The 13,307-nt window shown below is 52.6% G+C and overlaps 1 protein-coding gene across 1 annotated transcript; it reads right to left on the bottom strand.

Moving 5' to 3' along the window:
• Nucleotides 1–3,326: 3,326 nt before the first annotated feature.
• On the bottom strand, nucleotides 3,327–12,787 carry CFAP161 (cilia and flagella associated protein 161). Its single transcript, XM_004763637.3, has 7 exons — nucleotides 12,656–12,787; nucleotides 11,895–11,984; nucleotides 11,106–11,338; nucleotides 9,680–9,764; nucleotides 5,608–5,766; nucleotides 4,710–4,783; nucleotides 3,327–4,138 (listed from the first exon to the last, which is right to left on the bottom strand). Exons 1-7 carry the CDS (start codon nucleotides 12,722–12,724, stop codon nucleotides 3,922–3,924), a joined length of 927 nt encoding a protein of 308 aa, XP_004763694.2. The 5' UTR covers nucleotides 12,725–12,787; the 3' UTR covers nucleotides 3,327–3,921.
• Between the last annotated feature and the right edge of the window lie 520 nt (nucleotides 12,788–13,307).

The following is a 13,307-nucleotide window of genomic DNA, read 5'->3' as shown; positions in this document are numbered from 1 at the left end:
AGTGGCGGACCTGCAGGTCGGGACGCGTCTATTCCTCCACGGATCCCCCTGTCCAGCTCGGCCCTGGTGCAGAACAGCTGATGAGCTCTGCTGGACTCGACGGAACACGTCGAGTGGGAACAAAGTGGGGTCCAGTCCCGGCTTGGGAAGAAGCATGGTGACAGAGACAAGGTCACTCCTTGGCTCGGACCCACGCCTGGCTAAGCTCTTACACGAAAGCAGAGGGGAAGAGGACACGCCCACGCAGAGCACCTGCTGCCTCGTAACTGGGCGCATGCTGGGCTGTCCCGACTGCCCGAGTCACAGAACGTACCCTGATGCTCAGGAAGGTGACCTTCTCGTGGCTAGGAAGCGGCCAGTCCTCGCTACGGGGCGTCGGCCTGCTCCCTGCTCGCGCTGCTGGGGAGTTAAAGGCACCACCAGTCCTGAAGCTGTATTTGCCGCCGAGCACGTAGCTCGGGTTCAGTGGGGCCACCATCCCACCCACGGCCACCCTGGGCCCCGGGAGAAGCCGGAACTGGGATGCCGCCATGTCCACGGACGTAGCTTCCACTCCGGGCCAGACATCCCCAGGTGCCGCCTCACCTCCCAGCACAGCCGCTCAGCCCCCCGTGTCCTGACTCTCCAGGACGGGCACCTCTCCAGACCTGGGGTCCACCTTCTCGTCCTCTCTTGTCCTTACTCTACCGAGGTGCAGCGCCATCTCCGCCCTCCGCACCCCAGATGTCTCTCCCTCTGTGCGTCCGACACTTAGCCCGGAGCCTCATCTCTGCTCCGGGATGCCTCTACATCCCTGCTGCTTCCATAAGAATCCCTCTAAAGTGAATCGTGCCGGTTCCCTCCTCAAGCTCTTCCGGAGGCTGACCATCACCCTCGAGATAAATTCGAATCCAGTAATTTGTTACACACAGCCAACAGCGATATTCAGAACACTGCACAGCCTGCCAGTTTGTCCTGAACGTCACTGGGCACCACCCAAACCAAACAGACTCCAGCCACCTGTCCCGAAGGACCCTTAAGGGGCCAGATGTTAACTCTTCAGTGGCTGGGCCATCATGAAGGCGGGGGTCCCTGCAGGGCACCTCTGGGACTTGGGTCATAGGCGGTTTGCAAGCAGTGCAGACACACCTGCAGGGTGTGCTCACTGGGCCCCAGGTGAACACCAGCTGCACACACAGCCCACAGCTACCGGCCTCTCACTAAGTCCCTGCTTCTAGGCACAGCTCCAAAGGCCACACTTCAGGGTCACGGAATGTCCCCCCACCCCCAATCGTGCCTGGAAGGTTCTTCTCCATGTTCCTGTTCCAGGGTCATCCAGTCCCTGGGCGTGGGTCATCTCCCCGCACAGTCTCCCCCTCCTCACCCTCCCTGCAGGGTCTTGGTCTCAGTCCCCACAGTGTCCACCCCTCCCCCCCACCGCAAGAGAATGGACACTCGGGGCACAATGCACAGACCTCATTCAGGTGAGCTGGTGCCCTCTGGGGCCCTGCAGACCTCAACTCGGGGCAAAGCCATGCAACATCACCAGCCGACTCTGGGACAGTTTCTGTATGGAAACCAAGCACAGTGCACAGCCCCCCACGACTGCCACAGTAAACCCCTCACCGTGAGTTCTGAGTACGAACTAACACACACACACACACACACACACACACCCCGAGCTACATTCATCAGTTTTACTCAGGCCCATTAAACTGTGTGCATTTAAAAAACTAACGTTTTGAACAGTAGAAAACACACACTGATGCAGTTTAAAGGATAAAATGGTGATACCCATAGAAGTTCTAAGCTTCTCTTTTCACGTCTCTCTGGGCCGTGCTGGGTGTCGCCCGTGCTGGACGCCACTATGGAGATGCTCTGCGCCTTCTGGGCGCTGTAACCCCCTCCAGACCAACCTTGTCCAGGGGGCCACTCTGCACAAAATTCTAGGTCTCCACCGGAGCCCAGATCCGACGCTAGAAACAGGTTATTCTTGTGCCTGGAAGTTACCTTGAAAGCACATAGTGTGTCCTCTGTAGAAAAAATATATAAATAGAAGAAAGAGCCTTTTATCGCATCTTCTGTAGATGGAAATGAACCTAGAAGATGGAGGGCAGTAGTGTCCAAAGTTGTGCCCCCAAGGGACATGTAGCCATGTCTGGAGACATTTCCAGATATGCAAGAGCTGGGATGCCACGGTCGTCGTCCAGCGGGTAGAAGCCTCAGGTACCGTCAAACGTCTCATAGTGGGCGGGACAGCCCCCCACCCCCGCAAGAGAGAATTATCTGCGCCGACCACCAGAGAGCCCTGGGTCGTCTACCCTGGTGCAGAGGAAGGTCTAAACCACCTGACGGGCTCCTGCCCCACCTGGTAAGGAGGAGCCTCGACCTTGAGCTGACGACCTGATCGTGCCCCCCTGCTGCTCCCTCTGGAGGAGGACTGGACACATTCAGCTGCGCGTCCTGTCAGTCAGCGACACGGCGATGGACAGTGTCTGGTCTAACCCGGAGAAGCGTGATGTTCAGTGAGGAGGTTGGTAGTTTGTAATGTGTGCGACAGAGCCCAGGCGGCAGTCCGATGTGACCGCGCAAGGTGAAGCCAGTCGTGTTGGGCCCCCAGCAGCTGGGTGTCCTCCGTCCACACTGAGGTGCCGTAGTTTAACGTCTCTGCATTCCAACGACCGTGGTCTGCTGTCGCACTCAGCCGTTACAGATGGTAACTGCAGTCACCCAAACTTGGTGGTCAGTTTGGGCACTAAAACCCCACGGCTCGTGGCGGGAACGTGAGCCCTGATGTTGACTGGAAGCCGCCCGTGGGCACCTTTCACGGTAGCAGCACGAACGCCACAGAACTTCCAGAACATGCAAAACTGGCCCAGTTGCTCTCGGAAAGCTTGAAATGTGGAGAACTCCTTTCCCCGGATGGAGCCCCGCCGACCTGCTCCCGGCCCGCTCTCGCCCTCCGGGCACACGCAGGTGAGCCTAACTGAGCTCGCCGGTCCAGCGGCGCTCAGCCCAGTCTGTACTTGGAAATAAAACAGTGCGATTTTAAAAATATTGTGACTTCCGCACCGAGGCACTGAAATGAAAATCTCGAGAGGCGAGCTGGGGCGGCGGAACTTTCTAAAGTCCCACCCTGGGAAGTGACTCCCGAAAGAGGTCACCGGCTGGAAGCAGCGTCTGTTGAAACCACACCTCCACCGCCTATGACTGCCTATCTGTCCCCTGGTGTACTTACGGCGGGACAGCCGGACCCATCTACCTGCGGGCCAGAGACTCCGCATCCCGCCATGAGACCTTACCTGATCCGGCACGGGGACTCCACAAAGAACGAACGGACAAGCAGGTTCGTGGAAGGGGATGGTGTTTATTTTGTCAGGAACTTTCAGATCACACGGGTGCCACGGCTCGTGTGCCCGTTTCAAAGAGTAAAGAGTCTTTGCGCTTTCAAAATCATTAGTCGGTAGAGTGACCTGTCCAGGGCAAGTCCCGAACCCCCACCCCCGCCAAGTGAGAGGTAGAAACAAACACACAAGGGGGAAGACGGTTAGGTCCAAGGTCAGGCCACAGCTCACAGCTACATGGTGCTGATTTCTTGGTCGCCGTCTAGTGGGGGTGGGGAGGACGGGTGACAACACCCTGCGTGGTTCTGACAGCTTTGTCCCACACTCGGGCTCCTTGTCCAAGCTGCTGCTGAACAGCAGCTCAAGTTCTCCAGGAATTTAGACTCGACAAAGGAAAGTCCTCTGTCACCTTCAAATACCACTTAGGAGCTCTTTCCTGGAGCCAGTGTTTCCTGTGTCCCAGGCCCCACCACAAAATCAATAATCTTCATATAGCCTTTGCTTTGACCTCGGGTTCAGGGACATCGATGCCCGGCTTAAAGAGAGCTTGGGGCACGACCTGGCTAAGCCAGGTGTTTTTGAGCACGCGCGCTCGGGGTCACTGCCCCCCGGGGTCCGCGCCCTGTCCCGGGGCTTGGGAGTCCTGATCCGGGGCTCGGGCGTCCTCCGCCGGTGGCTTGGGCACATCCAGCATGGTGGACGAGTCTCTTCGGGGGTTCCCAGTCACCAGCATCCAGTGGTTTTTCGGCTTCTCAACTCGGTGCAAATCCAAGTGTGTGTGAGCGGCCACTTCCACTTCCTTTCCGAAACGGCCGCTGGGTTCGGGAGAGAACAGACCCCGGTTGGAAACAGAGCAGTGGCTCTGGGTGAGTAACTCTGTCCGCCCCCGTCCCAGCCCCAGGTCCAGCGGACTCGGGCTCAGGGACGGTGGGCTCTGGGATACGTGTGTGCCGGACCTTGCCCCTGCCTGCACAGTGATGAGGGGCACTGGGTCCCACCACAGCTATAGTCATCTCGTCGGGCAAGGACCTGTGGGACACCAAGGCTCGGGCAGGATTTGCCACACCTTTGAATCCTTTGTGACAACACTTCATCATCAAAGCACTCGTGTGTGTGGCCACACTGACTCAAGCTGCTTGGGGTGCCTGGGTGGCTCAGTCAGTTGAGCGTCTGACTCTTGATTTAGGCTCAGGTCATGGTCTCAGGGTTGTGAGATCGAGGCTCATGTAGGGCACTGAGCTGGGCGGGGAGTCTGCTTGAGAGTCTCTCTCCCTCTCCCTCTGCCCTCCCCCTCCAAAATAAATACAGAAATATAAACACATCAGTCGAGTGTCTTTGTGCCCCTATCCGTGGCATTTAGCTGAACTGAGCAGCACGTACACATACCTTAAGAACAGGTGTCTGTGGGCTGCCAGCCCCCGGTTCGTTTGGGAGTGATTGAGGATAATTTTTGCATTTGCCTTTAAAGATGAAGAGAGTGTGTTATTTGCATTATGAACTAAAACCTCCAATTCCTAAAGACAAAAAGTTGAAAATATACTATATATTCACTTAAATGTAGTTCAGTGAAATAGAGAGATGGAAATAACCTAGAAACCAGACTTTAATGGACGGATTTCATACACCGTTGCAGGTGCACAGGGGACGGAACATCCTAGAATCCCTGAGAGCCACACTGGAAATCTCTCACAACATGAGACATAACCAGCAGTGTTTCTAAGTGGAGAAGATAAGGATGTCACTGATGTCCTATTTCGTTAAAAAAAAAAAAAATTCAAATTAAATAAAATAAAGAGACATGCACGGAAAAAGACAGAGATGATAAACGCTAGCGGGCCTCTCTGGAAGGTGGTGGAATTACTGGTTATTTTCATTTTATTTGCTTTGCTTTGCTGATTTTCCTTCAGCGAGCATATATTCTGTTTATAATCAGGAAAAAAAAATACATATTATTTCAAACTCCTGGCTTCTGGAAGCTAACGACCGTGAGGAAGCCCCCGCCGCTCCCGTGGGACTTACACAGCATCAGAAATGCCCACGTCAGATCGGGCCACCCTGCAACCAAGGAGCGTCCCACCCGAACACAGACGAACCGTGCGCCCTGTCCAAGATGCAGGTCTCCCCACAGCCGCCCTTCCCAGCTGATACAGCAGGAGCCTGGCCCAGCCTCCCTCCCACAGCTAAAGCGTGCTGAGACAGCAGCACAGAAATACCCCTGCTTCCCGATGGCATCACGAGCAGAGCCGGCTTCCAGGGAAGCTCCCTAGAGCCCGGCCGCACTCACCGGCACGGGGGAGCCTTCGTACTCCAGGCGGAACTGGGGGTCCAGGAAGGCGGCCTGCCAGCAGTTCAGGTAGGAGGCCTCATCGGTCAGATACACCTCCTGAAGCCAAGACCTCTTCGACGACCTCAGCAGGGTCCTGTGGTCACTGGATAAATACAGCTGAAAATGGCAATGCAGGGGTGAGCTACGTCACACGGCTAGAGAAGCTGGGGGCGGTGAACCACCGACCAGCGGGGTGTCAGGTGTGGTCCAGCGCAGTTCTGGAAAGCCCCTTCTTGTGGGCGGTGTGAGAACACTCGGGTTTCTCCACTTAGAGACATCATCGCAGGAGGCTGAGGCTACACCCCCAGCACCTCCACTGCTTTGCCTTCCTCTGGGTGCCAAACCCGCTCTCTCTCCTCCTCATCCGGGCCCTGCTCCCCCTCCTCCTTCCCAGGGCTCAGGCCAGAACCCCGGTTTTGCTTCTTAGAAACAGCGTTGCACAGAGTTGCCGCATGAAGGGAAGTGCCTCACAACCGACACCATCACCGCCGACATTCACCGTGGGCCCCTGAGGACGGCTCTCTGGAGCTGACGTCCCCGCGGGGGACTTACTCCAACAGCTCTCGGGCCCCTGTAACCGGGCCCAGAAGCACCCCAACCTGCAGAAAAGCCGGAAACGTAAACTACTGCTTAGTTCTTTAGTGATTGAGCTTCACCCCGAACCTGGAGGCTGTTTCTGCCTCTTTCGGTGGGTTCTCATGGGCAAAGCTGGGCCACGAGGCGCTCGCTGCGGGGAAGGCAGAAGTGAGTTACTCTCTTCGAGGCCGTTCCTGGCGAGCCAGACAGGGATGGAGGACAGGCCCGGAAGCACCTGTAGACCCCAGGGAGGTTGGACAGGCCAGCAGGAGTGGGAGGGGCTGCCGGCAGGCACCAGCGAGGACACACACTTACCCAGGGGCTCAGGAGAGGCTCTGAGGGGGAGGCAGTGTGGGGCTGGGCACCCAAGGGGCTGGCCGCATGTGGACAGGGAGGGTGGGGACATATCACAGAGGACCTTAGATGCCACCGTGGACGGCAGTGCTAACCAGACCCGAGCTCCTAGAGCATCGACCTGGCAGCGTGTGTCTCCTATGGTCTGAGGTCAGGACAGACTAGAGGGATCCAGCGTGGACCAAGGTCCTGGCACTGGGGACGAAAAGACAGGCCCAAGAGCACTAGGAAGGGAGAGCCATGGCCATGACCATGAGCAGGATGTGGACAGGGAAGAGAGACAGGCCCAAGACACACTCGGGTTCTCAGTGATCGGGGAAATCCAGGGCAACTGAAAACCTGCCCTTCCAATGGCAAAGACTGTCCACCTCAGACCACAAACTCCGTTGTGTTAATGTGAAGAGAAATAATAGTGAGCCAGGCACGACTCTAGAAGGGCGGCATTACCTGATTTTTTTTAACGAATGCCCCGGAAGTACTTGCTAATTCACAGACAAGGAACAGAAATAAGAGAATTTGAGAAGAGACTGAACCACCATCCCTTGAGAATGAGAGCACCATGGACCTGAACGTCCTAAGAGAATTGACCGGAAAACCATGAGAGAGAACAGAGTGAGGCTTTCACCAGCAGGGAGTCTCAACAGCGATGGCTTTCTTACATTTTTCTTGCAACTAACTTAGGGCCCCCCATAAGGGCCATCCATAGCAGAAGATACCGGGAGGACAACCTCAGCGGGATCAGCATCGAATCCCCAGGAAGAAAAACCACAGAATTTCACGGAGAGATAAGAAAGAATAAATGAATAAATGGGAAGATCTCTCAGAAAAAGAAATGTTATGAAGCATCAAATATGTGAATTTATGGAATTTTCCAGTGCCAATAAAATGCCATGTGAGGGGCGCCTGGTGGCTCAGTGGGTTAAGCCTCTGCCTTCGGCTCAGGTCATGATCTCAGGGTCCTGGGATGGAGCCCCGCATCGGGCTCTCTGCTCAGTGGGGAGCCTGCTTCCTCCTCTCTCTCTGCCTGCCTCCCTGCCTACTTGTGATCTCTGTCTGTCAAATAAATAAATAAAATCTTTTAAAAAAAAAATGCCACGTGATTTTTTTATCACACCCCCCCCCCGCAGGGAGAGGGACTTGCAGAAATAATTACATGTAACCGAGAGGTTAACTAATTCCTAATATAATTCAAAAAAGTGTAATGAGAGAAAACTGACCCAACGTGCCGTCAAAATACACATTATACTGTAAAGCGTAATTCTAGAATAAAAAGACACAATTTGGGTTGAAAGGGTTAGAACGGGAAGCTCAGAGACAGCACACGGGCTGTAGAGTGATGCTCCGCGGAGATCTGCTGTCAGAGAGGAAAGGAGTCATCGTCCAAGAAACAACACAAATGCAGCTTATTAGTCGTTTAGGGGAAATTGCAGGTCTCCACAGTACCTGCACCAAAATAAACCTCAGGCAGATAAACAACAAACAGGAACAAACGTGAAGCTTCAGCCACTGAGAAGTCGATACAAGTTTGTCTTTTCATGGTATTTCTAGAGCAGACTTTATGGGGCTCTGAGCAATGGAAGGGATTGAGATGGAAACCACGGATACACGTTACTCAAAAATATGTTAGAACCACTCCGACTTCAAAGCCACATAGCCAAAATAAATAAATAAATAAATAAATAAATAAATATAACAAAATCCAAGAAGCAAATGGGAGGGAACATGACCAAGAAAATGACAAAATGTTATAACCTACGGAAGAGCAGGTACCGAACACAGGTCAGTACACGGACCCAGGACGAAGGATTTACAGGAGACAAAGAAGATGGGACAGTCGAGGACAGCGTTGGGGGAGAGAGTAAGGGAAGGAAGGTCGAGGAAGAGAGAGAGAGAAACCAGAAACGGTGCCTCTACTTCTTGTGGGGCTTGTAACTTTCTCTGTATTTTATTTTTTTTTAAGATTTTATTTATTTGACAGACAGAGATCACAAGTAGGCAGAGAGGCAGGCAGAGAGAGAGGAGGAAGCAGGCTTCCTGCTGAGCAGAGAGCCCGATGCGGGGCTCGATCCCAGGACCCTGGGATCGTCATGACCTGAGCTGAAGGCAGAGGCTTAAACCCACTGAGCCACCCATGCGCCCCTCTCTGTATTTTAAATCCATTCTGAGAGAACAAAGTGTAAAAGAAAATAGCGTTAGTAACGTTAACCTCTGGATAAGACAAGGGTGATTTACCCCCCCCTTCAACAATATGGTATTTTCTCTAATTTCTACATTTTTTTCTTAATTCAGGCTGCGGCTTACCATCTAAGGTGTGTAGGGGTTTAACTGGCAGCGCTGATTTTTCTTAGCATCACACAAGGTAATAAATAACGTTACCTCATACCATTATGGAAGCTTTGATTCAGCAAGAAATGGTTAAGTGGTACCCCTATTGCCACTGGACCCCTGAATGGCTTGGAACAAGATCACCTGACTTCATGCCTCAGTTTCCCCATCAGTAAAATGGGGTAAAACAGTCCCTAGTTCAAAGACCTATTTGGATGATTAAGAGTGTGTGTATTGGTGTATGGTATGTAGTAAGGTTTACTAATCCCCATTTTATAAATGAGAAAGGCTCGAAAAAGTTAAATGACTTATCTGAGGTCCCACTCAGTAAAGAGACATCTCAGCTCGAGTTAGACCCAGATTTATCTAGTTCTGTTACCCTCCTAATCTCCAAGGGAAAGAGAAAGATCAAGTTAAAAAAAACAAAAATAGTTATCAGGCGACACACCTCGCTAGCCTTAGTGACACTGACAGTTATCAGACGACGATTAGTTAATCCAACCATTAACTTAGGGGTGGAGGTGGCAGAAAGCTATGCTTGATGTCAACTGCATTGCAAAAAGCTTTTTCTCCCTTACTCCGTAGCGCCTAAGGGTCTGTTTCTGTCCTTCGGAAAGCTAGAAGGCAAGAAATGGCACAAGAGCCGCGGGCGGAGGTTCCAGAAGCCAGAGGCAAAGCCCACACCTACAGAGTCCTCTATCTGTCTCTACAGGTGACCGTGAGCCGCACAGAAACCATCCTCTGGCTCCACACGCCATGCACCGTGAGGACTCACCATTCTGTCTTCAAATCCGCCCGTCGTCGCGAGGCAGAAGTTCTGTCCATATGTAAGGACCTGGCCCATGGCAGTTCTGTCTGCACTGTCAGGGAAAAATAAGCATCATGTCAATTCTCTATTAGAATTTTTCTACATTCAGGGCACCTGGGTGGCTCAGTCGTTAAGCCTCTGCCTTTGGCTCGGATCATGATCCTGGGGTCCTGGGATCGAGCCCCGCATCAGGCTCCCTGCTCGGCGGGGAGCCTGCTTCCTCCTCTCTCTCTGCCTGCCTCTCTGCCTACTTGTGATCTCTGTCAAATAAATAAATAAAATCTTCTAAAAAAATCAATTTTCTTGATAATGTATTTCACACACATTAGCTGATTTGGTAGCTAAACATTTACAAAATGGTCATTTCTCTGGGCCTTCAAATCTGGCTGATATCCTGTCCCTGTCCCCCTGCCCCACCCCTGCTCCCGCCGTGGCCAGTGTGCAGAGTGTCCGTCCGTGTGAGCATGGCGTGCTGTCTTCCACTGAGGGATTGTGGCCAGGGACGTGGGCATCTGGATAAAGAGCCCTCCTGGCCAGGGAGGGCTTACACACTTAACACAGTCTTCCCTCCCAATGCTCCAGGACACAGAAGCTGTGGTCCATTTTTAGTTCTCTTGACAGAACTTCTCAGTGTTCAAAGGAACTCTAAAGCAAACACTCAAAGGAGGGGCGCCTGGGCGCCAGTCAGCAAACCACCAGCTTCGGCTCAGGTCATGATCCGGGAATCGTGGATGAGTCCCACATCAGGCTCCCTGCTCGGCGGGAAGCCTGCCTCTCCCTCTGCCTCCCCGCTGCTTGTGCTCTCTCTGACAAAAAAATAAAATCTTTAAAAAAAAAAAAAAAATTAAGACCTAAAGGACTGGCTGTACTCTTGTCATCAAAACATTGCTATCATTGTTCAATTAAAGTAAAAGCAATCCTTTTTTGTTGTTACTATGTATCTTTAAGGATTTAATTGCCGATTTCAAGATCTCAGCTACAGTTTTAGCGAATAATTACAAAGTAACAAATCCCGCATAGTGCCACCTTGCACTGGACTATTTCTGTCCTAAAAATAGCGACATTGAGAGACACTCCAATGAGCTCCAAAGAGCATCCTGAGATGTTATTAGGAAAACCCAGTTTGTAGGCAGAACGCGATTTTAGTTTCCTAGATCCAATACTTTTGAATGAAGCATTTATAAGGGAACACAAATGAGCAGTTGTCCTGATGTTTAAGAAGGGCATGTGAAGGCCACCAACAGTAACCCCCGGGGGGAGGCAGCAGGACAAGAAGCACAGAGAGCGTCCTAACCCCTTCACCTCCAGGCAACAAGCCCTCCCAGGGCTTCCTGAAGCTGGAAGTGAAAACACATTTATGATAACCATGAGCTGAAAATTCAAGTGTCTGTACCTCAAAATGATGAAAGTGTTTCTGCCAACGGGGATCTTGGTTTTTGCTGCGCTCAGCCCACAGGGCACCTCTAACTGGTCACTCGGGGGCGATTTAATTTCATCCAGAGCCATGCAGAGGCTCAGGTCCCCGCCCAAAACCAAATCAGCGTCCGTCTCAGGGTAATCTGGATTCACAAGCATCACTTTGTAGCCACAGCGAAGGTACCCGTCCTCCGTGATGGAAAGCTGCATCTACAATTTAAATTGTTTTTCAGACAACCCTGGTGTGTCCTCAACAGCCAGTGCAGAGACCCCTGCCAGATGCCCCTTCCCCCCTCCACCGTCGAGAACCTGTCCCAGGAGGGGGCACATCCCTCGGGGACCTTGTGATAACTCACACGCCCTCAAGTCCTTCATTCTCTTCCTTTTCCCGCGGCCCACCCCCTCCCACTTTGCCAAGGTCCCCCCCCAAATCCCAAACGGAGTCAGAAAGCTGATGAAAAATCATGCGCTGACCCCACTCTTCTTAACTGATTCAGACTCACTGGGAATGTCCTGAGCACCAAGTAAGGGGCGTTTTACAGATTCCTGTACTGATCCTGGAAAATGCGGGTAAATGAAATTAACAGCAGATTTCTCCTACGTTTCTAAAATCTTAGGGGGTTATAAACATCGTGGTTTTCAGCTCTAGAAGGGGGACAATGGTATCTTCCAGACGATAATTCATTTATGGAACGTTTGCTTGCTTAACACACACTCACACTTAATTCGATATAATTTTGAGGACGGCGCTCAGATTTAAAATTACCGGTCTCAAAAGATTCTCTTTGAGTCTCCTATTTCTCTGTATGAGAAGCTGTCCCTTTTCTCTCTTCTCCAAGAAGTCCTTCATGCGCTCCTGGTGAAAGAGAAAATGAAAAAAACCCCAAAGGTCAACAATGGTCCTCAATTTACAGACCCCGGTAGCTTCTAGGTCAGAAGCATGTGGAGCTGAAAAAGCAGAATCTGAGAAAAAGAAAGGTGAGCCTAACGGGAATGGTGGAAATTGTTTTGGCTTTAATATTCTTACTTCTTTGTAGAAGGCTTGAAAAAATGACACACACCAAAAAAACAAACAAACAAAAACAGCCTCACCCTCAATTACCCCATCCAGAGACAATCATGAACAACATTTGGAGGCCGTGTGTCCGCAGTGGAGGTCTCCCCTGGCTGTCCACCACCGCAGCCACCAAACCCTCCCCCACCAGCTCGATGGATGCCTGATGGCTCAGGGCCTTGTCTGAGTGTAAGGTCAGGATAAGGGACACCACCGGACGCCTAGGAGGGAACTTGTGGGGCTGAGATGGGCACCGAGTTTGGAGACCCAGGGACCTGCAGAAGGAGCAGGTGTGAGACCTGGGGGTGTGGGACAGCAGGTGAACTTCCTGGGGCTTTCAGACTCCGGGTGGGTTGTTAGGCTACTTGGCGTCTGCTGGGTGAGAAGGAGGCCCAGGGGGCAGAAGGACTGGGGGTGGGTGGGGCGGGGAGGTCCCTGAGGAGTGGGCGGCGGGGCCAGCTGCACCTGCCTACCTCTTCCAGGTAGATGTCCTCGTTCCAGTTGCCCATTCGCACTCCCGGACCGTACAGGTTCTGCGCCATCCTGCCCTCCGGCCAGCGGCCAGCCCGCCAGCCTGCCTCCCACACCTGCCTTGTTAGCGTGCCTTGTCGCCATGGCAACCGACCCAGAGCAATTGGCCAGGTCCGGGGCCTGCTGGCCAATCAGTGGCAGCGCAGGAGCAGGGGGGGGGCGCGCAGCCAGGGGGTTGGGGGAGGGGGCCCTGCAGGGATGGGGGTGGGGAGCGGCACACTCGCTGCCTGGAGTCCCTTCCACTGTGATTTCTCTGAATTTAATTCCAATGCAGGCTGGTGGGCTAACGCCAGCCCTCCGGCCTCGTGGTGCTAAAAATGTAAAACACTTTTTTCTTTTCTTTCTCTCTTTCTTTTTTTTTTTTTTTTTTTAAATCCAAACAAAAAATGCCATGGGGGGGGAAGTATCCCTCGCTTATCGAGACGCAAAGAGGAGCCTTTGAACCGAAGCTCCTTAACCCTAGAACTGCGTATCCTCCGTGTAGAAATCTGGAAACCAAAGTAATATGGAGGAAAGAGGGAAGAGACCATCCCGAACTCAGTGCCTCAAAAGTAAGAAACCTGGCGCGTTAGCATCTTTCTGCTTATGCGACTG

The sequence above is a fragment of the Mustela putorius genome, unplaced genomic scaffold (assembly GCF_011764305.1).
Source record: "Mustela putorius furo isolate JIRA1106 unplaced genomic scaffold, ASM1176430v1.1 tig00003875_pilon_pilon_pilon, whole genome shotgun sequence".
Lineage (NCBI taxonomy): Eukaryota > Metazoa > Chordata > Mammalia > Carnivora > Mustelidae > Mustela > Mustela putorius.
This window is presented reverse-complemented; position numbering and strand designations above follow the sequence as displayed.

Coding starts and splice junctions, on each gene's coding strand:
- CFAP161 (XM_004763637.3), bottom strand. CDS start 12,724: ATGGCGCAGAACCTGTACGGTCCGGGAGTGCGAATGGGCAACTGGAAC. Junction 5,767..9,679: donor GCGGATTTGAAGACAGAATG/GTGAGTCCTCAC, acceptor TGCCATTTTCAG/CTGTATTTATCCAGTGACCA. Junction 4,139..4,709: donor CACAGACACCTGTTCTTAAG/GTATGTGTACGT, acceptor TCCCGAACCCAG/CGGCCGTTTCGGAAAGGAAG.